Source organism: Tachypleus tridentatus, chromosome 4, assembly GCF_004210375.1.
Source record: "Tachypleus tridentatus isolate NWPU-2018 chromosome 4, ASM421037v1, whole genome shotgun sequence".
Classification (NCBI taxonomy): Eukaryota; Metazoa; Arthropoda; class Merostomata; order Xiphosura; family Limulidae; genus Tachypleus; species Tachypleus tridentatus.
In genome coordinates this window covers 112,119,365-112,146,057 of record NC_134828.1, presented here as the reverse complement: position 1 = coordinate 112,146,057, position 26,693 = coordinate 112,119,365, and the positions used below count along the sequence as shown (strand labels likewise).

The 26,693-nt window shown below is 31.1% G+C and overlaps 2 protein-coding genes across 6 annotated transcripts; one reads left to right on the top strand and one right to left on the bottom strand.

The window, feature by feature from the left end:
- Nucleotides 1–355: 355 nt before the first annotated feature.
- On the top strand, nt 356–16,953 carry LOC143249888 (tRNA-splicing endonuclease subunit Sen2-like). 3 transcript variants are annotated; one of them, XM_076500482.1, is made up of 9 exons: nt 356–514; nt 2,831–3,166; nt 4,838–4,932; nt 11,516–11,774; nt 12,524–12,580; nt 14,200–14,338; nt 15,497–15,660; nt 16,420–16,482; nt 16,610–16,953. In XM_076500482.1, the coding sequence occupies exons 2-9, from the start codon at nt 2,936–2,938 to the stop codon at nt 16,667–16,669; spliced, it is 1,068 nt and encodes a 355-aa protein (XP_076356597.1). In that variant the 5' UTR covers nt 356–514; nt 2,831–2,935; the 3' UTR covers nt 16,670–16,953. The 3 variants fall into 3 exon arrangements, with proteins under 3 accessions (XP_076356597.1, XP_076356595.1, XP_076356596.1); XM_076500480.1 differs by having other exon boundaries at nt 357–514; nt 16,393–16,482; XM_076500481.1 differs by lacking the exon at nt 356–514 and adding an exon at nt 779–1,261 and having other exon boundaries at nt 16,393–16,482.
- LOC143249890 (oxysterol-binding protein-related protein 2-like) lies at nt 15,497–24,486 on the bottom strand. 3 transcript variants are annotated; one of them, XM_076500484.1, is made up of 8 exons: nt 24,332–24,486; nt 24,001–24,119; nt 20,772–20,923; nt 18,634–18,750; nt 18,085–18,208; nt 17,822–17,909; nt 16,583–17,458; nt 15,497–15,889 (listed from the first exon to the last, which is right to left on the bottom strand). In XM_076500484.1, exons 2-7 carry the CDS (start codon nt 24,002–24,004, stop codon nt 17,356–17,358), a joined length of 588 nt encoding a protein of 195 aa, XP_076356599.1. In that variant the 5' UTR covers nt 24,005–24,119; nt 24,332–24,486; the 3' UTR covers nt 15,497–15,889; nt 16,583–17,355. The 3 variants fall into 3 exon arrangements, with proteins under 3 accessions (XP_076356599.1, XP_076356601.1, XP_076356598.1); XM_076500486.1 differs by having other exon boundaries at nt 24,001–24,140; nt 24,332–24,415; XM_076500483.1 differs by lacking the exons at nt 24,001–24,119; nt 24,332–24,486 and having other exon boundaries at nt 20,772–21,132.
- Between the last annotated feature and the right edge of the window lie 2,207 nt (nt 24,487–26,693).

The window sequence follows — 26,693 nt, the reverse complement described above, 5'->3', positions numbered from 1 at the left end:
TTCAACTGTTTATGGCAGGCTATATCATAAAATGAATGAACTCAAGAACATATGGTGCAGTTGGTGATGCTGACCTTGGTTGGCCCGTTCTTGTAATCCTGAAGTAGCTGGATGAGAAACAATTCCATAACAGAAATATGGTTGTTACTGAGTCATAATGAAAGCACAGACTTCTACCGATCATAATAAATTTAGGCAATAACGATTTATAAGTATAAGGGAAAATGTTTGTTTTTCTTTTTTTTTTAATTTCTCGCAAAGCTACTCGAGGGCTATTCTGCGTTAGCCATCCCTAATTTATTAGTGTAAGACTAGAGGAAAGGCAGCTAGTCATCACCACACACCGCCAACTCTTGGGCTACTCTTTTACCAACGAATAGTGGAATTACCGCACATTATAACGCCCCCACTGCTGGGAGGGCGAGCATGTTTGGCGCGAACCCGCGACCCTCAGATTACGAAGCGCACGCCTTAACACGCTAGGCCATTTCTAAGGGATAACAAACTAAGCAAGGTAGGATCATTTGGCCGAGGCTTGACTCGTCCAAATGTCGAACTAACAAAATAACTGTTTTTAAAATTGAAAAAGGAAAAAATACCCAACTCAACATTTGGGTCTTATGTTACAACTAAATTAGGGCATAACGTATTTTCTACTACCTACAGTTTAATATTACTAGTAGTAGAGTAGCAGTTATAGTACTACTAGTAGCGTGTTCTAATTGAAGTACTTCACTTGTACTGTTGAAACCTGAACGTTTTCAGTTTTTATAGATGTAATCAAGACGCGTGCCAGTACTTCTCACCCAAAACTACATTATGTGCATATATATTAAACTAATTTCTGTATCGAACTCAAATCTTTAAAACTAAATCTGAAAACGAACTTCTCATTTAATCTGTTAGTCCTAACTAAGAAAAAAAACCCACAAAAAACTCCAGTGCTGCAGCTTCTAGTTGTGTGATATTTGAGCTCGAGAGTTAACTGAAGTTGTGTCTGACTGAGCTTTTTGTATCGTAGACTTGTGTCCAATTTAATGATTCCAATCCAATTAAGATAATAAAAATCCTGTGAGATAGTGAATTATACCTTTGTTATGACTTTGTTTACCATTCCTATATTATACCTTTTATCACAAAGTTCAGTTATTAAATTCTAATTATGTTGAAGTGCTAACTTACCTTCTAACTAGAATACATTGGTTTTGAGTATGTTTATATTATTAAACTGACAAAACGTTCCTCTAGCAGTGATGTGCAGGTATTAATGTTGTGAGAGATTATGTAAATTATGGTAATAGTTTGTCATGAGAAAAAATCTCATGGACAAAATACTAAGTAAAAACCTTTCCTTGATCTTAAATGAGTTAAATCATTAGATATTGTTAGAATTATTGCTAATTTTGCCCAGTCTTATTTCTGATCTTGAGAAATTGTTTAATTTTGGATATATTTTTTTTTAAGAATTAGGTTTATTCTTCTTTTGGTTCTTTTTTCCAGTTCAGTAATTTAATGAATTCAATAATATTGAAATTTATATTCTTTATTAATATTTGTATCAAGTCCTGGCCAGGCATGAGTTTCTAATTGTGTGGTTTTTATAAGCATCAAGATTTGTATTCTGATTGAAAGTTTTATACTGGACTTTTGTATTTTGTATGACCCTGGTTGTAGTAGCATTTTTCTTTAGTGTGTTGCATCCTCAATCATTTTTGCCTCCAAATTCTTCATTTCTACAGTAAAAACTTGCTTGTAATTAAATCTGTTCTGATAATTAACATTTGGAATTTAGGTTTTTACAATGAACCTGTATTAGGCTACTTTTATTGTAACTTATAAGCTTAACCTTTAATGTTTAAATATCTACTTGTAATGTTAGTTTCACTTTCTGTTTTACATTAATATTATGGTATAACAAATTGCTTGAAATTTACTGTTGGACAATGTTGGTGTCTTTAGTCAAGAGTGCATAAGGCCTTCCTATAGTAATGGCATATAAGTGTATAATGATATTAAGTTTATCTTAATTAACAAATGCTATTTCATTTTATTTGTCTTAACTCAGCTTCATATAAATATTTCACACATAATAAATTCAGTGTTGTTATGTGTAATTTTCTTGTATTCTGAAATTGTATACAAATATTTGTAGATAGAATTGGGAAAGTTGTACAATACTAATTTTCAGTTGATTGTGATGAATGCAAGTAATAAATTATATCATAATACTAATCAGTGATGTTGAGAAAACCCACTTATAGGGAAAAAATATATATGTAAAAGCGGCTCGCTTGGGTTGAGAAAATTTTTTACGTAGAGGAGTGAACAATGTTTCAACCTTCTTTGGTCATCATCAGGTTCACAATGATGAGGACTGAAGAAAGTCGAAACATTGTTCACTCCTCTACGTAAAAAATTTTCTCAACCCAAACAAGTCGTTTTTACATATATATCGTAACACTAAATTTATTTTTCTTTAACTGAGCACTCAGTGTTTCACCTTACAGCTTCTCCTGCATCACTAAAACACAAACTGTAACTGACAGTACAAACCATAATTGTTTGCATTTTAGTAAAACACTCCTGAAGAAGCTGTAAAGGGTAATGTGGAATGTCCAGTTAAATAAAAATAACAAATTTGGTCTTGTAACCCCTCCCTTTTTTTTATTAGAATTAAAATGTGTTTTATACACCAGTATGTACTACAAAAATTAAAAAAATTCTCAGATATTGAATTTTCAAGTTAAAACCTTCAATAACAATTGCTAGATTAACTTAAAATGTAAATTAGTTATTTTAAATACTTTAAACAGTTTTTTTTTCATCACAGGTGTGTCCGGCAGTACATTATTCATCAAAGAGAAGTAGGCATTTACTGTACGTTTAGTTTGGATTTTGGTGGCTTAGCTTCATAGTAATAATTTTTGGTTTAAAAATGACTACTACAGTTCTAAGTGATCCACGCCCTAAAAGAAGAGTTAACATACCAAGAAATGGCCCTTTCCCAATTCCTCTTAGTCAGTCTGAAGAGAGTGAAGTTTCACAAGAAGGAACTAAGTCTCTCTCTACTAAGGCAGCAGTGTCTTGGAAATTTTACAGAGGAAAGTTAGGACTAAGTGGAATTAAAATTTCAGATGAGTCGAGCATAAAGGATTTGAATTTTAAGGTAAGGTAGATTTGTTTAATTTAAGAGTATGTTGTTTCTAGAATGCAACATGTATTTGGCATATGAATTAAAAATACTACATTTTTAATACATTTTATAAAAATGTAAGTTTTTTCCTTTTTGTATAGTTTACAAGTTATTTTAAATGTCTTTCAATATACACATTATTTTGTGACATTAATTACAATATTTTATCAGTAGTATTGAAATACTGATACAAGAATTAACAGTTAATGGATTTAATAAAGAAACTTTAAATAAAATTATTAAATTATTCTGCAACAAATATAAGAATGCATTAAATAAATATAAAGAAGTAAAAATTAGAGAAATTTTACTAAAAGTTTCTAATAACTATTTTTAGTTATGAATAAGGTCATTTGACAACTTGGTACTACTTTATGCATACGTACACTTTGCTGCACATAAAGGCTTGTTTAGAGGATGATAGTTACAGTACACTTGATAAGTGGGTGGTGGTTGGGTGCTATACTAATTTAGATAAATGGATGGGATTCTTCATACTAGTATAACTCATTTACTGGGCTACTATAATGAGGGCTGGAATGTTAACTTCAAGAGGTAAGTTTATAACTTGTTTATCCCAAGATGGTAGTGTGTTTATTTTTCTTATTTTTATATATATATTTTTTTTCATCTTTGCTTTGGAGAGCAGTTACTTTCCCACATCTGTCTGCAGGTAGTGAAGGGCGATACAGATGTGGGACATTGTGGGCTTGAGCACCCACATCTCACTCTCCTAATTTCTATTTCAATATCTATTGCTATTCTGTTTTATTTTTTTATGTGAGACTGCCGAATAGAGGTTAGATGGTGTTTCTCCACCACAATGTGTATCCTACTTCTGTAGTCACCTCCAAAACCTAGGGTACATTTTATATCCGAAGTTATAGTTTGTACCCAAGGATCGTTTTAATTAGTGAAGTGTTTTATGTTTATAATTTTTCAATTTATTTTTGTTTTGGCTTGAAGGTTTGGATTTGCTTTTTTTTAATTCAGTCTTTCCTTTTGATTTTGTTTACTTTATCACTATTAATTTTCTCCAATATGTATTGGTAACATTTATTTATGATATTATGATGTGTCACGATGTTACCACATTACTTTAATTATACATTAAGTTAATCATGCATTGGATGTTTGAATGCAATACAGTGTGAAATTTGTAGTTGTTCATAACAGAATTATTTATAGTCAAGTGTATCTCAGAATAATAATAAATTGTGAAGTAATCTGTCTTTATTTGCAAATGTAATAAATATTGAAATTTTATTTATTTTGATGTAGATAATCTACTGAAAACAAGAAAACATTACACTTGTACATTACAGTTCAATATTTGAAGAAATTTAATTTGTATATATTACTAGAAAAGCATACATAATCAATAAAACACATGGAATGAAAAACAATCCAAGGTACCTAATAACCCAAGTTTTCAAAAGGTATACCTTAAAAAAGACATGGGTTTCTTGTAGTTGGAAGGGTGTCAGATTTATTATTTTTAGTAACTCAATTTACTTTAAGGTACACATGCCTTTTGCTTGCCAGCTTATTTTTAGTTTTTGCTGTATATTTGTGTAGAAACACACACACACACACACAGTTACCTATTTTATAGATTAAGATTTTTTTTTAAATAATATACAGGGATTTTTTGGGAAAGGAAGTCTCTCCAAAAATATTCCCAACTTTCAGAGAAACCAAGAAATAGTAGATGGCCTTCCTGTTTTAAGTCAAGCTAGGTAAGTGTGTAATTTAAGCTGGAAAAGAAATAGCATTGTCATTGTTAAAGCCTTTTTACATACAAACAGATCACATTAATTATATTGCTAATAAAAGCAGGTACAGTATTGGAGATGTAAATTTGAAATAACTTGAAACTATGTCATTATGTCTTTATTGTGGCTGAAGGAATTCATGAGATTAAGGTTTTTTTAAATTAATTTTTTAATAGAATATTTTATAGAAAATGTTATTTCAGGTGTTTTTAGTAACCAGGATGATATAATTACAAATGCTTCAAGTTGTAAAGCTCATAAGACCACCTGTAATCAGTTTAGGAATGCTGATTATGAATTGCAAAGTAGTATGAGGGAGGAAAAAAAATAAATGGCTAATCTAAATAGGAAGAATTCAAAGGATACTTTGGGCTAAAATTATAGCTAATTAAAATAAATATTACCCATGGCATTAGTTCATAGTTTTGAGTGTTACGATGAAAGTTAAAGACTATTTTTCTTAAGTTCTGAAAGTATGTTTCAAATAAAAATAATTATTGGTAGCTGAGTATTTAACAAAACTGTTGACAATTAAGCACTTAGTATTGATTCATATTATGGTAGACTACTAAATACTTAACAAAAGTAATGAAGCATTTGGCCTTTTAATGTTTACATTTTAATTAAATATAGCAGTAATTAAGTTATCACTTTACAAAATAATCACTATATGCAACTTTAATTAATCATACCCACAATTGATTTTAAGTTGTGAATAAACATAACTTATTTATTGAACTATTTTTTTCTTGTTCTTGGTTCACCTCAGCAATTTAGAGTATTGTTTCATTCTCAACTGTCTCTTCCTCATGTTTCTCTGCTGTGAGTGTGATAATATAATCATAATACACTGACTTGACAGAAAATTGAGAAAGTTACCAGTCAAAATGAACATGCCTATTATAAGGTTTGACTTTTAGTCTGAGTTATTAAGGCTAAAATGTTTAGACTGTGTGCTATATACATTAATATGCCAATCTTCTTTGAATAAGTCTTTTGTTCTTTTTAAAGTGTATCAATTTATATGACTTACTAAATTGACCAATCACTATAGAAGATCAGAGGAGACTAAAGATAGAGATAGCTACTTTGCTTAGTAGAGATAACCCCTTTTTACATTAAGTTAGTGTGGACAATCTCTCTGATTTTTGACATTTCATAAAATATTTGACTTCAAGACCTTCTTTGCACGTGCACCAAACACATTTTTTATCATTAACATCAGGTACAGCTTTCAAAGTAAGATGTTCCATGGATATTCTCTTCCAAGGAGAGTAGTTTTCTTATGTACACATCACCCAAATTGTTTGTGAGTAGTGTAAAGTGCAAGATCTTTAACTTTCTTGAGGCCTTTGAGGAATTTCTTATCTTCAAAGTTGATCTGAAGAAGTAAGAAACTTAAGCATCAAGTGCTTCTCAAAATCATTGAAAACATAAAAACTAGAGGAACACTTCGTATGCCACATATCTTCACCATGTAGAGTAGATCATATTCAGCTCTCAAAAAATACAAAATTGTGTTTTTATGTCCATTATTATCAATAGACATGAACCATTTTTGGCAGGATAATTAGGAATAATATTCTCCATATTGCCACCAGGTTTCATTAAATCCTTAACATTTTTGACTCTGTTGTGGAGCAAAAATAGTGTGAAAAATGGTCTTCATGTTAACATGTGAAGAATATTTTATTTTAGTGACATTTAATGATCTAAGGTGATCATAGTCCAAATGTTTATCCAAATCCATTCAGCCATTTTCAAGAAGTCTTGCTGATAAATACACGGGTGAAAACATAACAAATGTCCACCTTCTGTAGTGGGGGAAAAGATTTCTTTTTGACATATCTGATTCAAGAGTGATGATAATCCACTCACAGTTGCCAAGGAAATGTTTCCTCTAGATCCAGTTTTTGCTTCTGTGTTCCTGGTAGACAAAGCTTTGACAGAGGTTGCTAGAACCTTGTGGGGTGGAGGGCAGGCAAAGTGCTGAAGTCCCAACATATTTTCAGTGAAATACTATCTTTTTTATTTTATATTTTTGGATGTCACTGAACCTTGTACATGGCTTTGCAATATATTTATATTGCTTCTTTTTTTGTGTAACATGATGTCATCTACTACTACAATCCCTTCATGTTATTTGTGGCATCTTGTACAGCATCATGGAAGACCGAATAACACCATTTGTTTTTCCATTACATTTGATATTAAGCTTTGTAATTTTCCATTATTTTCTATACTTATGTTAATGATTTTGCAGACAACAGGTGTTGATGTAGTTAGTGTAAAGTTCACAACTGGTTCATACTGTACCTGTCATCACTCACTGTGCATGAAAAACTCGTCTAAACTCTCATGTTCAGTAGACTTGATAGTTAATGTTGAAGTTAAAGCAAGACATTTTTGTTGGAACGCATGACGTGTGTGTAGCTTGTTATATTTGATGGTGGACTCTTAGCTTTGCTAGCAATACCTAAGAATGACTGTTTCTCTCTTGTTACAAAATCAACTGATGTTCATATGTTAATGAAGCCAGATTACTTGATCCTAATAAATTGGCAACTTTAGTTGTTGTTTTTTTATGTACAGAACCTGTTAATATTGGCTATTTTATTTTCATTTTCACTAACATAATCTGGTTCTGGTACATAATTAAGCTTGTTTTTACTCTTCATACTTTTAGTTAGTTTTTTAGGTAAAAATGTTTTATCTCAATTAGGGCATTTTTTTGAGGAACTCATTCTGGTAGTATTGAGGGAATACATTTTTCCACAGTATTTAAAAATGAAGAGCACCAGTTTTTGTTATCTGCAGGGTTTTGAATTTATTTTACTTTACCATATAGTAACTTAAATTAATTTAGGTATGTGAACAATGTTATGAAGTTTTGTCAAACTTGTTATTTGATATTATACAGTAGAAATTGTTTAAGGTTTTTAGTGTGTGTGTGTGTGTGTTAAAAATTTAATTTTTCTTTCATTAGAGGTGAAATTGAAGCTTTGATTTGGAGGATGTATCCTCCACTTTGAACTGCACTTTTGTCTGTTTAAGGCTCTTCAGGGTATGCACTAAAGAATGCACTAGGCTTAAACATGATAGATCTTCTTTTCAGTTTCACCTCTGGTTAAAGAGTAAAGAAATCTTTAAACATATGTATTTTCTTACCCACCCTTTAGTTTTAAGGAAATCATCAGTTCCTTATTAAACTGTTGAAAGGTTCTGTTCTCTACAACTCATTACACAACTTAACCATTTTATTATAAATATAGAAAATGTTTTAACTGGAGCCTGGTTTGTCTTTTCCAAATCTTAAATTCATGTCTACTTGTCTTCAGAATACACCACAAAGAAATCAAAAGCCATTATTCTGTTTATCACCATGGATGGTGTAAATATCAATGAAATCACCTGTTACACTTCTTCTGTCAAGAGAAAATATCAAGAAAGATCTGAGTCTGTCCTTGTAAGATAACCTTTCATCCCCAGAAACATCTTAGTATGTTTTCTCTGAACCCTATCTAATAAGCAAAATATTCTTTCATAGATAAGAAGATCAAAACTGTACACATTATTCCAACTGCGACTAACTAGTGATTTGTTTAGAGAGAGAATTGCTACTTTTGATTCATAATCAGTATATCCATTAATACACCCTAAATTTCTGTTAGCTTTATTAACATCAACAGGGCATAGGTCAAGATATAAAAAACTGTTTTCTCTTTAAAAAGAAAAAATTAAAAGGGATCAAACTGAGGTATTTAAGATGGTTAAGGAAATTGATGGTGTTGATTTTTTTTTCTGTCCTATTTATGAGAATAGGATGAGGAGACAAAACCTTTTGGCAGAGTAGGAATCATTTTAAATTAAAAGTTATTTGTCTAACAGGGTGATTCGCATTTAGAATGAGTTACTTTCTAGTGTAGTGGATGAAGTAAATGTAAGGGAATTTAAGGGAAGACATAAATACATGAATAATAAGGGCTGGCTTTGAGTGTTTTATATTTTTATTTTAAAATGCAATTAGGTGAATGAGACAACGAGTTTGTTATTGTCCTTAAATGCACATTACATCAACATGTTAGAAATGTAGAAACAAGTTACTGTCATGATACCTGAGATGAAACATGAATTATACAGACTCCAAATTTTGAAATGTAGAAGAATTAGAGGTGATTAATGTAAATAATTTGTGGGAATGGGTAATATGCTTTTGAGAATCATGTTTAAATAGTAGAATGAAGAGGTTGTAAATATTAATTTGAATAGTGGAGGTAACAAGTTATGTGTTTTGGAAGGTCGTTTACAGAGTTGTTATATGTTTATATTTATTTTTCATTACTTATCAAATTGCCTTTATGATGACATGGAATACTTGTGTGGCTGGGTTTACTTATTTTCTGGATCCTTCTTAACACAACTTTTTTTTGTAATGAGGTTTATTTATTAGTTAACATACATCCCTCCTCCATGTGTGAAGCTTAAATTTTTTTCAGAGTCTTGAGATGGGAGGGACAGTAGTGTTTATATTGATGTAAATTATTTTTTCATAGTTTTAATTGAGATATTTGTGGGAGGATATATGAATACAAAAAATCAAGTAACCTCACAAAAGTAGTTTTAGAATACCTGAGAAGCTCACAATGATCTCAAGAATCTATTTGAAATTAGGCCTAGAGGTGAAAATGACTGAAGTAGATGTTAAAAAAAATAAATTGTGTTGTTAATTAGATGGATCTTGCATTATGTTTACTAAGTAATCAAAAAGGCTCTATCCAACAATGTATGTTGCCAGAAGTTTATTGTCCACATCTCAGACACATTAGTTCAACTGGAACATATCATTAAATAAAATGATCCTTGTAATGGGATAGGCCTTTTAAAATAAAACACATTGTAGTACTTTATTCTGTAGAAAGTCCCAATTATAGTTCAATACCAAAAACAAAAAACTACGTTAGTGGCTACATGTACATGAAAGTTAACGTTTTTTTAAGTATATTGAATATTATTATGTATTTGAGATTTGTTTTAACATACAATATTGTGTAAAAGTGTTAGGACAAGAGAATATTGTCATTATTTTCATTTTATGGGGCTAATTCTTCTATGCCATTACAGAATGTAAATTTTAACACTGTGGTAATGCTTCACTGATTCCCGTTGACAACTGAATGCCCAGGGTGAAAATATTTATCATTCTTAAAATTTCCATATACTTGTACAAAGGGCATGTCATAAGGATTCTGCTTGAATGAACATACTAATCAAATTTATAGTTAAGACAATACAGAAAGGAGCTAGCATATGGTACTGATATATGCTAGAAGAAATCAACTTAATTGCACTACACAAATAAACCTTGATTTGTTGTCATACCATGGCCCAAAAAAGCATAGAGAGTTGTCAGTAAAGTATAGGGTTTGCATAAAATCTATACATGATGTTGGTTGGACTCTGTAATAAACTATTGCAGCCTTGAAACACTGTCAAGTACACCTGAGACTGTGAGATCAAGTCAGGTAAATTTGAAAATAGGAAAGAAAGAAGCAGAACACCTGAACTCAACATTAATATCGTTAAGTATTGTTGGTTATGCAGCCTCCTGAACAGTAGGAAGACTGCCACTAATCTCAAGCATGAGGTAACCATGTACCAAATGACAGACAAATGTCCAGATCTACTCTATCAAGAAAATTCAATAAAATGGAATATTTGGCATTGTAGCAGTTGAAAAACAACTTCAATCTCCAAGTATTGTCAAGACTGAAATTTGCTAAAAAGTACAAAAACTGGACTTTGATGATTGGAAAAGTGTTTTAAAGACTGAGTTCAAGTTTGAAATATTTGATTCAAATTGTAGGTTGTATGTTTAGCAGATGATACTTACCACCATGCCACCTGCTGTGAAGTGGGTGAGAGGCAACATGATGGGTTGTGGGTGTTTTCATGCTGAAGCAGCAGGAAAAATTTGCAAAATAAATGGAATAATGTATCAGTACAAGTTCTATCAGAAACTAATTTGTTATAGTATAACCAGTTGGTTTGCATATTATTGGTAAAGGATTCTACTGTCATGAAGATAATGACCTCAAACAGTCATTAAACTTGTGCAGAAATTGCCTTAGAAAGAAGCTGCTGTGATCATTCAGATAATGCAATGGCACCCACAGATCTTTAATTACAACCCAATTGAGCAGATGTGGGATTTGATAGATCAAACGTTACTTCCAAAGAAACAAAGGGAGTGTATTAGAGACATTTGAAGGAAAATCCCAAAGGACACTTAAACTGCATATATTGCAACAATGCCTGGAAGACTGTCTGCAGTTATTAAAGCAAAAGGGGGACACACAAAGTAGTAATTGTTTGCTGAAGTCAAGCACTTCCATCTGCAAGTTATCTTACATTGTTCTTTGAAAATAGCCTAATTCTAAATTTTGACTTTATCCTAACACTTTTGCACACTACTATATGAAATAAGAAACTGTTACTAAGTTTATTAAGGTATATGCATTTTGTTTTCATACTTAACCATTATATGTAGATACAAAAGGCACCTGGACCAGGCTAAAGAACATCTAAGACCTTCTAAAGTAACTAGAGAATCAAATGAAAGAGGTGTTAGGATAACACAGTTAATGGAGAAAGAAAATGATGATGTTGTTGAGATGAATCAGACTGAAAATACATATGTATTAGTGAAAGAACAAAATGAACCAGGGTCCTCTGAAGCTGATTCAAGCTTCCAAAAAGTAGAAGATCCACTTCCAGTCAAAGAATATTTGCAACTCACTTTTGAAGAGGTTAGTTTGGAGGGTTTAACAGAACCTCACAAAACAAAACTGTACATATGAGATATAGTTGATTTATTGCTAACTATAACACTTTTCACATATGATGTCATAATCTAATTGTATTATATTAAATAATGGGAAATGCTCTAGTTATGATTTAGAATAAATTAATACATTCATCAGGATTTAACACAAGTCATTGAAGTATAAATTATGAAAATAGAATGTCTTCATAAGTAGTTTTTGAAACAGCTGATAAAAAGAATTTAAAATAGCTAATATTTTAATATCACATGTTTTCTAAGTGCTTATACTGCAATTAATTAAATTCAGAAATTAACCAAGGGTGGTAATGTTTGAAGACTTTTTAATGCTCCATTCCATTTTTATATTTAGTAAACCTGAAGGATATAAAACTAGTTCTCTTTTAATAAGTATTAATGAGCAATATAATCTTATGTTTATTCTTGGTTCACCTTCTACAAGCAAGTAAAAGTCAATCTACTTATGTTTTGAGTGAAAGTGAACACAGTGATGCTGCATGATTGTTTCATATGCAATGGTGTAATTCTCTTTGTATAGATAAAATCCATTGTGTTTAAATATCTAATGTAATATATACAAAATAATATGTGCAATAATAATAAAGAAAAGCAAAAAGTATTATAACATATAATACAATATGTGCCATAATGATATAGGGGAAAAATAAAGTACTTAAGTGACAGTATCTAATGTTAGTAATGTTTCCATTACAGGCTTTCTTTTTATCTTATGGTTTGGGATGTCTGCTTGTAGCAGATGAAAAAGGAAAGGTAAAATTATTTTTTATGAGAGTGTTTTCACAATTAATAGTTATAATAAAGTGTATAGATGTATCTTAAAATGTAATTCAAACATATGCAAAAATGAAATATAAAGAAATAGAATAAATGTAAAAATTCCTAAAATTACAAGTGGTGCATGTTATCATTCAAATGGAGTTTAAGATGATCTGATTCTTTAATTTTACATTAAACTGTGTGCAACAACAGATGAACATGTTTGGGTGCTTGAACCCATATTGTCCTGAACCCTGACTACAGTGGAACACCTCTAAGCAGCCACCCTCTGAAAGCAGTCATTCAATCACAGTTCCTTTTTTTGTTTACATAATCCCTAATTATGTACAGTGGAACCCCCTCTAATCAGGCCAGTTTGTCTCAGTCCTGAAGGTGGCTGCTTTAGATGGGTTCCACTGTACATGTTTATTGTTTGCAGCCAATTATGGAAAGAGAATCATCCAGTTATAAAATCAAAGAAAGAATAAACAACTAGCAGGGAAGTAATATCATGTACGATATTTATTACCAAATGTCTGAAACATCAATGAGAACTTAAGGAATATTTTGAAATTGGAATGTTCAATAGTTTAAATTATTTTGAAGAAGAAAACTGGAACATATTTCTTGATGATTGTATTTTGTTGTGTAATAGATTCTTTGATTTTGAAAATTTAAATTACCTATTTTCCATAATATCCAAAGATAACTAGTAATATTTTTGAATACAAATTTAAATACATGTAAAAAATTCATGTCTTAAATTAGAAAAATGAAGCAAATAAATCTAACAAAGGTATCATTCCCTCACTACAGAGGTTCTCAAACTAAGGTCCGTGGCCCCCCCCTGTGCTTCTGCAGTAATACCTCAAATTTGTGAAATTACCATTTATTGAAAGAGTAATGAATATAATAACATGGATAGTGGGTGCTGCTAGAAAGTTGCCTTCCTTCTGGTCAGCAGTTCAACATCAAAAAAGAAGAAACACTGGTGGTGGGTGCTGCTGGCCAACTTCCTTCTAGTAAACAGTTCAAAATTTCTGACCATCAGAAAATTGCCACATTAGTTTCTCCATAACAAAAATTTCATTACTTGTATAGTTGGAGGAGTCAAAAATAGGAAACCCTAATTTCAATTACTTGATTATTTTCCATAAAATCAGTTTAGTTTGAATTTTGAAAAATTGGTTAGTTCCTGTTACATGCATAAGTACTATTGCTGGTCAGAGATAATCAGTTATTGAACAAATTGTCCAGCTCTGTTTTGGTGTATCCTTCTGTAGGGTGACATTTTGATTGTTGAATCATGCAGTAAGATTTGGCATTTTTACTGCTGTTTGGTTCCGATTCATAGACTCCGTTATTTCTCATCTCCCTTTATTGTGATTGTAACATTCCAAACATGTTGGTATTTGTTAGATTTTCTGTAACTTAAAAATATAATTTTGGCTTTAATTTTTTTTAATTTAAAGCTCATCTTCTCAAGGTGTTTATCTTGACTGTCATTCTTTTGAATTAATGTAATCTACTAAGAATTGATAGTTTATAAATAAAACAAGTTTGTGTAGTTTGAAATCATTATTATTAGTAATACATTCTTTTCATCTTTATAGATTCTTGATATTTTAACAATGTGGAGAAGATTCTGTGAGCTTTCTAATAAAAATTTTCCGGCATTTTACACAGTCTACCATTATTTTCGCAGTAAAGGATGGGTTGTTAAAACAGGTCTTAAATATGGAGCAGACTTTTGTAAGTATATTCCTTTTCTTTGTGGGGAGAAACAACTCCCAAAAAAATTATTAAAAGTTCATTAATGTAGATTTAAGTAGAAAGCTGAACTTGAAATATATAATAGTGAGGTATTTTTGCATATTTCATTAGTCTTATCACATCCATTTGAGGCTTAAAATCATTAAGAAATAAAAAATATGATGACGAAGTACTATAATTTTTGCTCTGTTAAAGGAGTGTATTTCTAGTTATGTCACAGTAATCAAAAGTTGTTCAGATGCAATAGTTTCAATTACTCAGGAAACTGTAAAATTGTGCTTGTAAACGTAAAGATATCTTATGAGAATTGTTATTGTGAGACATTAGATGAAGCCTTACCTACCATGTCCTCCATAGTGAAGGTCTATCTTATGATAGACCCTGTAGCTTAAGTTTCTATTCCAAAAGGTTCTGTCACAAGTATGTAGTGTTCAAATCATACTTCATTCTCCCTGCTAATTTTAATAACTTATCTATTGTAGCAGGTAAATGGTTTGGTAATGCTTGTTACAAAAGTCTGACTGTACAGAAATCCATGGGCACTGTGTCCAGTTGGGAAAAGTTGTATATATATGGCATGTCACTTTTGGAAATGGAAATCCTTGATTATACTGTGCATATTACCTCTGTTGTGGTACACCATTTACATCTTTTTATGGATTGTCTTAATTATACTCGTTCACTTTGTCTCCGAAGTCATTATGCACAAGAAATGTCCTCAATCTGGGAAATTTTAAGTCTTGGGTCTGTTACATGCCCTTTGCAAAACTGATCAGTTTTAATTAACAGCACTTTACCTTTAAACAATGTCAAAATTCAGCTGTGATATTATATCTGTTATAGTTACTGTTTTTGTGTGAATTAAATAGCAACTAGGGGAATTTTTTAGCTCAGTTGGTAGGTCACTCGGGAACAACTCAGCCACAAGGAAAGGGAAGAAAAAAGTGGAACTTTATATCAACTGCAATTCCATAAAGTGTACTCAACCATCTGAATATTTATGTATTCTTATTATGCAAATTTAAAAATTTAAGCTGTATGCACAACTTTCAAAACAATTTTTTAAAATTATACATGATCCTTGTTGTAGTATTTACTGGTTACATTACATTTAATTCTGTTCTCTTGGTCTCTTAGTGCTGTACAAAGATGGCCCACCTTTTTATCATGCATCTTATTCAGTGCTGGTTGTAGTAGTGAAGGAAGGAAGCTTAAGAGAGGACAGTGTTAAAAGAGAGGATAGATACTCCACATGGGCATCCTTAGCTGCACTCAACAGGGTTACCTTACAAGTAGCAAAGGTAAGCAAAACATCTCTATTGTTAGCATATCAGTTGACTTGAAATTTGAATGCTGGAGGTTAGATTTTACAGTTCTTGATATCACTAACATTCCTAAGCTAATAAAAAGTATTAGATACCTGTAATTATTTTCTTCCTCGCAGTCTATTTGCTAAGTGTTCTGTTTGTTCCTTGCGTAGACACTTAAAGCGTAAAACCGTATTTGATGGGACTTCTCTTTTGTAGGACACTAAAGGTTATTAAGAAATTGACAAAATTAACGAGTTCTATTCATTTATTTTACGTAATTTAAAAATTATCAATGATAAATACTGTACATTTATTTTACTGGATGAAGCATCTCTTTTTAACAAACTGGCCTGCTGCAGTATGTATATGAAAACTGCTTTTAAGATCAATGGCTTAGTAAATAATGTTAATCAATCATTAATTAACCAAAGAAATTTCACCAATACTTTAAAATATCCCTACTTATCCTATAAAGCCCATAGACATAGTAATAGGAACAAAAAGTAGGTGCAGTTGGGTTTAAAGTCCTCAAATTATACATTATAATTTCTGATGTTATTAGGTGTATTAGCAGTGCAATATGGCACTCTGTTTGAATACCTTAAACATGATATAAAAATGGGTTCTTTTAAATAATGAATTTGTGAAGTTTTAATATTTTCTAATTATAGTTGTCCTAACTGATCACGAGATTAAATAAGTAATACAGCGTGTATATTTTAGGAAATACTATATTGTCACGTGATTCAGCCCAACAGTATAAAAGAGGAAGACCTGCAGTCTCCAACTTGTATATCACAATTTCAAGTTCAGGTAAATTATACATTTATTTTCATTTTTATTTACTAATTAAATTTAGAAAACTGGGTTGTATTTTATAATAATTTTAATATTTTGAACTTAGCATACATACAGTGTGTCTTACACCTGTTTTTGGCAGGAGATTCTGATGAAGAGGTGGGTATCATCTAAAGAAAGAGAAGAACAAGGTGAACTTTAAGGATATTGTGCTACCCCCTACACCAGCCAGGACTGGAGGGAAAACTAAGGAACTATATCTGTATGCAGTAGAATGGAAGACTTAATGGTGAGCCCCACTACCTGTAGCCCATCGTGTAGCTTTGTGCATGGTAAAAACAAACAAGATTGACCCATACATTCTTGTAGGGTTTTCTAATAACTTTAATTATAAAGCATAAACTTACATTCTCCACCATGCCCAATATTAAAATGTATATCTATCTATCTGTATGTACATTTGTATATAAAGTTTTTATTTTAATATATATGAGTTTTGTACATTATACTTTGAAATTTATTTTAATTGAAACAATATAAGATTTTAATGTAATGGATTAAATAAAATATTAACCAGGAAACTTTTTAGGGAGAAGAGGTTAAATAAGAGGCAAAAATTTTGACATGTTACACAGTCCATGACTATAACTGGTCTTGTCACTACTACAATTGTTAAAGTATGACAGACAATACTAGTTTTAATTACTTTCCAGAGAGAAGGAAAACAAAATCAGTCCACCACAAACAATAACAAGGCCTAAGTGTTAACAAAAAAACAATGAGGTTGCAGTAAAGTAAATCACTCTCAGGTATCATTTCAACCTAATTTCGTTAGTGGTTCACAATATAAGCATTTTAAGATAAACTGCTGACCAGTGGATATATAAATTAAAATATATCTGGACATCGAGAAAAATTTCTTTCCCAATATTCATGTGTGAAAATCCAGTCAGGCATCTTCGTATATGGATTTTCACCTTGTCTGAACCACCTACAGATAGGAAATGCATCATACTATTATGAATTTATAAAAACTCCTTTCATCTTAAGTGTTTAGGGATTTGTAATAAACTTAATTTTTCATAATCTGGTGTAAAAGTAGTATATTAAGAGGCGTTAGTTAAAAATCATGTGTTCACTCTTTAGTTTATTTTTTTTATCTCTAACACACATTCTGTAACTACTTTTATCGGGTAGTTTTGGGTATCAAAGTCCTGACACAATTGTCTCAACATCCAGCAACTTCATTTATTTTACTATGAGGGGAATTTAGTTTACTTATCTATGTTTTTCATTTAAATGAGTAAAACTGAGCCTCGGGAATGGACGATGACACTCAAACATCAATATTTACCTTTGTAACCAGTTGTCCCACACACTTTTTCTTTTTCTAAGTTCTCGCTGTTTTTCTTCCAGCCTTTTCTTCTCAGAACTTGCCATATCTTTAAAATTAAGTAATATACAGGCCATTACTGACTACTACATTATAAGTATGTTAAGCAAACAAGTCTAGTAAAAGCTACACCATTATAGATTAGTCTAATGTACTGAGTACTAAAATCACCCTGTTTATGACATTGTCATGAACTTGTATTTAATGCTCAAACAGTAACTTACCAAGAAGACCTTGCTCAAGGTACCTTATGTCTGGTCGCAAGCGAGAATCTGTTGGTGCCACTGTACTTCTCATGTCTTCTACTAATGCATTCAGAGACATTGTGAAAAGTGTAAAGTGGTAATACTGAAACAAAAATTAAATACATGGTGAAAATAATCTTTTATTGGAACCTTCTTGTATTAAAGAGTAGAGAATAATGCAACTTAAAGTATATACTGATGGCAGCAAAGAATGTCCTAATGCTTATAGAATAAATTCATAAAACACATATCAATATGAAGAAAAAACGTCCAAGAGCACACAATGTATAAAATTGTGTCTGGGGAAAAAAGTTTTTGTTCTTTTTCTCATCTTCTATATAGTTACAATTAAGATAACTAAAACTTATCAGAATGCTGGCTAAGTTTTGAACTAGCTGCTCATTAAAATGGGAATTTAATTCTCTATTTTTTTTCATGGTGGAAAGAGTCAAGTAATTGTGTCAGAGGGCTAATGACAGAGTTACGACAAGTATACCTTGGCCACATGAAAACAAAATTATAACTTACCTCTACTGAATTACTAGGTCTTGGCTCGGCCTGCCACAAGAGAACTGAATTAGGGATGTCCAAGGAACTTAAAGTCTCACACTTAGAATTTTCTGAATTGGTGGAACGACTATTACTCTGTAATCAAAAATAAACACTTAGCTATAGTTAAAACACTCTACACTTCATAGGAAACCACTTATTCATAATAGATAAAAATTAAAATGACTTTTATACGTAAATACTAATAAGCAATGTTCTCTATCGATGAGAATTTATACATCAATGTTCTGAAACACTTAATATCTTAATCTATTTTTAAAAAAGTTAATTTGTTCTGTAGTATTAGAAACTTATGCACATTTAGTACCAATATATCATAAATGCATCTTATTTTTAACATTCAAATGACATTCGGTACCCTGATGCACACAATCCTATTCCATGAAATATAAAAAGTACTTGATTTGATAAGTCCTTATTAATTAATAACATATTTCAAACTATGATTTTGTTTATGCACTTATGTGGGTAGTAATGTTTACTATATTGATATGAACACTACAAAGATAGGGTTAACCGAAGTTGATATATTACTTTTCCATGGCAATATTAAATCACTAAATTTTTTTCTTCTTGCAATGACAACTGTAGTTGCTAATGCAAGTACTTTTTAACCCCCAAATTACTGTTTTTATGTAATTCACTATGAGTGGTGTCACATATCACATTGAGTTATTCCATATTTTTCACTTTTCATAACATTAGCCAAAACAATACATTTTAAATGCAGCAGTGAGGTTACTTTTTGTGTTGTGAATACTGCAATAAACAAAGTCATGGACACAAAAGCAGTCTGGTGAATAAACAGATTAGAAACCTCAAGATTTATGTTTATTTTTAATGAATTTACTCATATCTCCTTTATTGAATGATGTACTAGTAAAAGGCAAGTAATAAAATCATCTTCCTATCTAAAGACCTATAAAGAAAGTGCATATATTGGAGTGGCTGATATGTCTAGTAAATGCTCTGAACTCAGTTATGCACCTTGTAATAAATAAATAAAAAACATCAATAAAATTTAAATAAAGTCATCTTTCAATTATGGAGGGGGAATAACAAATGAATAATTGAAAAATATGGAAAAATCCAATTTTGGGACACTCGTTTTTTTATTCTGTATGAATAAACCACTCATAAGTAACTAAGCTGTATTAATGTTACTTTCTTTTACTTAACATCTTCTCTCTACAGTGGTTTTTGAAATTAATCCATAGATGGTAGTAATTCCTTAGCGTAGGTTTTGGACCAATGCTGTAAGAATGTAGGAGTGTCAGTTACCAATCCTTTACTGGGTGCTCCTTCTCTTCTGTTTACAACTACTCAGCTGATTTTGAATGGCCAAATTCTTTCTTTTCTTAGAGTCAGATCAAGAACTTGTAGAGTAGATTCTCATCATTAAATCTTACTTTAATGGATATAACATATCTGTGTATCTGACCAAAATAATATATTTATCTACTGCATGTCACAACAAACAAAAATCCATTAAAAACATTTCACACTCAGCATGTTCAAGATTCAGAGAATTAAAAACTGAGTTATGTGCAACAACTTTTTTTTTTTATCACAGAACATAATTTTAAATAAAATTACTCTCCTTAGAACAAGAACTTTCACTTGGGTTGTATATGAGGGTTTGAATACATTTTTTAATGACATAATTTGTAAATATAGTACGAAAACATATTAAAAAAAATAAACTTATTTCTCCAATAAGGTATACCAATACTAATATACGAAAGCAATAGTTGATGTCAGTACAATACAAACACTTTATCCATACAGTACTTCCCAAAAAATGTTCACTTTCTCTCAATTTGTTTCAATGAGGTATAAACAAATATATATAATGGAATAGTCGTCACTCAATTATGGAATAGTAACCACGTGGTTATAAATCAGTCAGTGAACAATAACTTGGTACGAATGTGTGAACAGTGACTAAACTTGTTTGTTATACTATGCCTTTTTTTTAGTGATGTAGTCAACCCTGAAAAAAATTAAAATACTTCAGGTTGTTTTTATGTTCTGGTGCTTTGATCATTTCTTCACTTAACACAGCAATTTCATCTAATATCCAGTTTTTAACATACCTCATGGATGGTTTGTGAATTATCTACTCCAGGGTGATCTGGTGGCCGAAACTTATTGGAATGTGATTGGATGTACTCTTCATAATTCTGTAACTTTGTGGATTTTATGTAGTTTGTCCAATTACCATAGAGATATCGAAGTTTTTTTACCCCTAAAGATAACAGATGTTTAAAACAAAAACACATAGACATAACTTATAAATTTCTATTTATAAGATTAGATAACACTGGGGAACACTTTTTCAGTAACTTTGAGTTGCATTGGATATTTTAACTGATTCTGAAGGAGTTTTAGGCGCTGATTTCAAATCTGAAATTAGTTTTTCTCTACATGCTCTAGTTTGTATGCAATTTGAGGTTAATGAAATTGTACAAATGTGAACTTGCGTAAACCATGTATAAGCATTTTCACGTCCATATATATAGATAGCTTCTAATATTTTGATCATTCTTCTTTTATTTCAAATCAAACATGGCTTCCAAAAATAGATATCATTGCAGAAACAAGTCTGATGCCTTCTGCTACATATGTGGATGCTACACACTCAATCGTCATAGATGTAACATATCCTCGTTCGTCAAGCGTGCCTACAAGGCATATTTTGAAGTTCATCTTGGTGATCAAGACAAGCAATGGGTTTCTCATGTTGTGTGCCACAATTGTGAGGAAATGCTTGAGACTGGACCAAAGGAAAACGCAATGGTCTGCCTTTTGGTGTTCCAATGATTTGGCGAACCCACCAACCATGTAATTGACTGTTATTTCTGCATGGTAAACACAATGGGTGTTGGGAAGAAAAACCGACATAAGATTACGTATCCGAACATTCCCTCAGCTATTCGGCCTGCTCTGCACTCTGAAGAAGTTCCTGTTCCAGTTTTCAAAGGCTTGCCTTCATTGGACGATAAAGACATTGGACATGATACAAGCGAACAAGACAGTTGTGACAGTGAATTGTCAGAAAAGTGTACACAATCGAGAACTGTTCTTCAGACACTGAACCTTTCCCGTCCCAAGCCTCTTCCCCAGGCTGAACTGAATGATTTAGTGCGGATTTAGGTCTTTCAAATAAAATGTCAAATTGCATAAAATCTGTAGCTTGCAGACAAAAACCGACTTCAGATTTGAAATCAACACACTCAAATTGACTATAGAAAGGTCTTTTTTTAAATGCAACAAAATGAGTGTTCCCCAGTGTAATTTAGAATTTGAAATACTAGAAATATACTGTGTGGTGTCCTACTCTTAGTGAATAATAATGTAAACCCCAGGCAATATCATCTAAGATATTCAAGAGAGAGAGAGAAGAAGACAAGCTCCAATTCCTAGATGTGAGTCACCATAGGAGTTTAGAAAAAATCCAACAGTTTAAAAATCATAACTGGTGTAGTCTACAGAATAAAGACTTGTCATAAAGATGTTAAAAAGAAGGAAGGAAATACTTCACTACAATTTTCCTCTGCAATAATTACTCTGAACACTTGATACAGAAGATAGATACCAAGAGTAAGAAAGATGAAAGTTATAAACACAATCATATTCTTCCCTTGTATCAAACGTTTCCCTGAAAATGTGCAGAGAATATGCAAACATAGTCAGAATGTAAACTAAGTCACAACCTATGTCTCCAGAATGTAACTTTATTAGTTTACATAATTTATTTATTTAGTATTATTGGTTTGATTTGTCTTAACAATATAATTTCAAGAATATTCGATAATATTTTAGTATAATATGTACTTTCTAAACACATATCAGTATTCGATTTATGAATGATGGTTTTCCAACATGAATTTAATTGGATCAAGGAACTTTTAGGATATCAACAGCTCCTCACAAAGATATAACAGCAGAATACTGAGCTAATAAAGGTACCTTCTGAAAACATTGGTCAAGATTTTATTTACATTTATAGAAATGTCTTATTAAACTCCAGTTTATATTAAACAAAGTTAAGAATAAATTCAGAAGCTCTAATATAATACACCTGCATTTAATACATAAGAGACCACCTCAAGACTAAATGGAAACTAAAAATATATTTTAAAATATTCCAGACAAATGTGAACTGAATACATTGGAAAAACAATACCAGTAAAAGTCAAATTCAGGAGCACCATATATGCATAAGTCTCAATAGTACCAATATACTTGCATCATTGTAAAGAAAACAATATTATATAAACCACACTGGATAGAAAAAAAAAAAAAAAAGCTTTCTAACATCCAGTTCACAAATAATGGATTCAGTTAATCTAGCACAAGAGTCTGCAAATCCCAGAAAACCCTCTTGGACGCACTGAAATGGTTAGTTGATACAAGTCCGAACAGATGTGAAAGCCTGGACAACTGAGAGCACATCTGCCTTTTGAAACAAAGTCTCAGAACTGAAACCAAAGTTCCTACTACCACACTGCATTTTTCATGACTTCCTTGAAGATGGTGGCATATTTGCAACCAAAATATGGGATTTAAATACAAATACCATAAAATATCTTCAGAAACTTAAAATAAGAATAATAAAATATTCTGTACCAACTGAAATAACGTATATCACTAAAAATACAGAAAAATTCAATACAGTTATCTCACATAATCTGGAACAAAAACTTATTGAATGTGACATAACCACATGCATCCAGAATTTGTATATAGGTTTAAAACAGTTTTGTATTTATACAGGCTTTTGCCTTAGTTTATTGGTTTGTATTATTATCTTTGTAATAAGCCATTTAAGTGAGATTAACAAAGGCTTGAATTGTGTGATTATTTGAGTCTTAAAAGCTTTGAATGAAATAATGTATTCTTAACAGTAAACAGGAAAACATGAAAAATAATTTCCTGAAGACCAACTTAGAACTTCACCAAATCATGCCTCAAAATTAAAGAAGCCTTACTTATACAACTTAAACTCAAAATAAGCCAATATAAAGGAATGCCTTTATACCTATATTAATATAAATGTACAAACTGTTTTGTATTTTTCAATATTACTTATAACAAAGGTTTATATATATAACAGCCTTACTTGTTATTACAAATTATTATTAAGTTTGCTCAAGTTACGTTTACAAACTCATTCCTGCCCTCATTAGTGGAATAGCTTTCAATATTATTATACATCATTTTCTAAGAGGAAAATAAAAACTTGAATTGGAAAATTTTGGATATACTTATCAATGAAAAATAAATGTCCTATATTTTATTATGTAAAAATGTTAACCTTACTCATCACTATAGACAAACCCCTCTATTATGTAGAGATCTTTCTTGAACCAACCAGCTTGTTTAAAATTGATGACAGCCTTCATGCCTGTGGTATGACCAACCAACTCCATTGCTCCATACTGTTACAAACAGAGAAAATTCTACAAAAGAATGAAACTTTATCTTCATGTTTTAGATTGTATTAAAACTTATTTCAATTGTTTCTTTAACCATTTTATACCAAAGCTAAAAACAATTTTCAAATCTGTTATTTTTCTTTTAATCAATTATTTAAACTTACAAATTGTTTCAAATATATTTTAAATATATCTAGGTAACAAAAAATGATTACCTGTTCTATCCACAGTTTCCCAACAATGATGTTGTGTACACAACAATTAACATTACTCCATGTGTAGACTTCCTTGTGTCTATAAACAGAGATGAGAAATAAACTTGCATAAACTTTAATTATCATTATTTATTCACTGATAAATATTATAATTAACAGATTTGTACTTCTTTTATATCATTCATGTGTCCATACAGTTAAAGACTAGAAGGTACTTTAAATAAAAGTTCTGTATCTTACTGACACTGACAGAAATTTACTCCTCAGAAATACACTTACAATAACAAGAATTATTTATTTTCAAATGATATGACATGCTCAAATAACTGTTAAAAATTAATTGATATAAGTAAACTATCAACTAATATGCTTATTTTAAGTCTTGATAAAAACAGTAAAAAATTGACTTACCTTGTAGAAAAAAGTTAAATATTCATTAATTACTGCAACACACCATTTTATTATGAAAACAACATAACAAATATTAATCTTGTGAAAGCAAACACTACTGAGTCATACCTTTATAAAAGGCCCTAACGATTTGTTCAAGAATAAAGGGTCTTGACCATACTGATAATTGTATCATTAATTATGAAAACATTAATCAAAAGCACACAGGATTGATTCAATCCCATATTTGAGAAAGAACATTGACTATAATTCTTAATTATGGCAAGCTTTTACCAAAATGTGCACATACAAAATGTTTGTTTCAAAAGTATTTATACTCAAGATATCTGTGAATTGAAGATGTCTTTTAGGTTTAAATGTTGAAAAGTTATGGTATAACCTCTGAAATGCATATATTAATTTTTTTTAGGTATACTGTGTATTTATCTGGCATTCACTCTCTTCTGCCATAAACTGTCACTAAATCAGCAATCTAGTGCCATCCAAGTAGTTGGGAACCCTGACAGTGAGTGCTTAACACCCTATTGACTGGCACTCTATAGAAAGTTATGGAATGCACACTTTGACCCCCACCCCTATGTGCTTACATAGGGATTAATAAACTTACATTCCTTGTTTGATATAAGTTCCACACAGTAATTATGACCATCATTTTCTTTCTCTAAACTATTTCCACAAGTTAAAATCAATGTTGAAATGGATAATATTAAGTGATATCTTTTCTAATGAGGTCAACATCATAACTGTATAATAAACCATTGAACTACTTTTTCATTCACACAAATATATGATTTTCCTTATATTTATTAACACAAAACCAAACACATAAATACTGAGAAAATTATGTAAAGAGTTTTCATGGTTATTAACATAAAAGTATATAATGGCACTCACCAAAAATTGATAAACCCTGACAAAAATAAGTATTTTTATTGAAGTTGGTCTACTCTTAAACCCACTTTTCAGTTTCTTAAGGAAACACACACCAACAAATAACTTTTTTACACCATTTTTTAAACATGTAAATATCATATGACTGCTCTCCACCAATGGTACTGTGCCATATTGATGCAGCTAGCTCCTTCTATTATTCCTGCTTAATCTTAATTTTTGAGAACTAGCAGACCCTAATACAACACTGGGAATGGGGAAGAAGGGTGGGAAGAGAAAAGTACCTATTCAGTATTAAAAAAATGTTAACTTCTGATAATGTTTTACCTCCTCTTACACAAAGCTAGAATTCCACACTAAAAATGTGGAGGGACCAGTGTAGATACATAATGTTGAAACCATACAGAATGCAACTTCTCAGAATAAAATGTTCTCCAAGATGAAAATGAAGCACACTTATGGGTTATTGCACTACTTTTGAAACAGATATGCTCTTTGCTCTTGAAGTAGGAAATTAATATAACACTGGAAAAAGAACAATGTGCATGAGTTCTGAAAGGTGCAATCCATAGTAAAATATAAATATAATTATGTATGTACATTCAGAACCTCAACTGGACAGACAAGATTCCAAAATTTATTCTCAGCATTAGTAAGGTAAATATATATATATATAACGAGCAAAAAGTACTTGGTAGCAGTTCATATTCCAGTCTGAATGATTTTCTCCTATGGATGCAAAGGCAAGAACCCAAAGATATGGTGAATTGCAAACAGGATGAGAAGAAGTGTTGTGGAAACAGTGACCTTCCATAGATAAGTCTGAATACCTCAGCCTAACGAGTTGGCAAACCCAACTAATTAATAATAAGGAGGTTAGATTACAGGAAAAGATTTCCAGGGAATGAAAGTTGAGAACTTCAACCCAAAAAGTAGGTAGGACATGTCACATAACACCACTGTAAGGAGTGAACTGGATAAAGAAGCCAACCATATTTGATATTGGAGAACTGATAGAAAGTAAACAACCTTCACAGGCAGTCTAAGTTGGTTGGTTCTC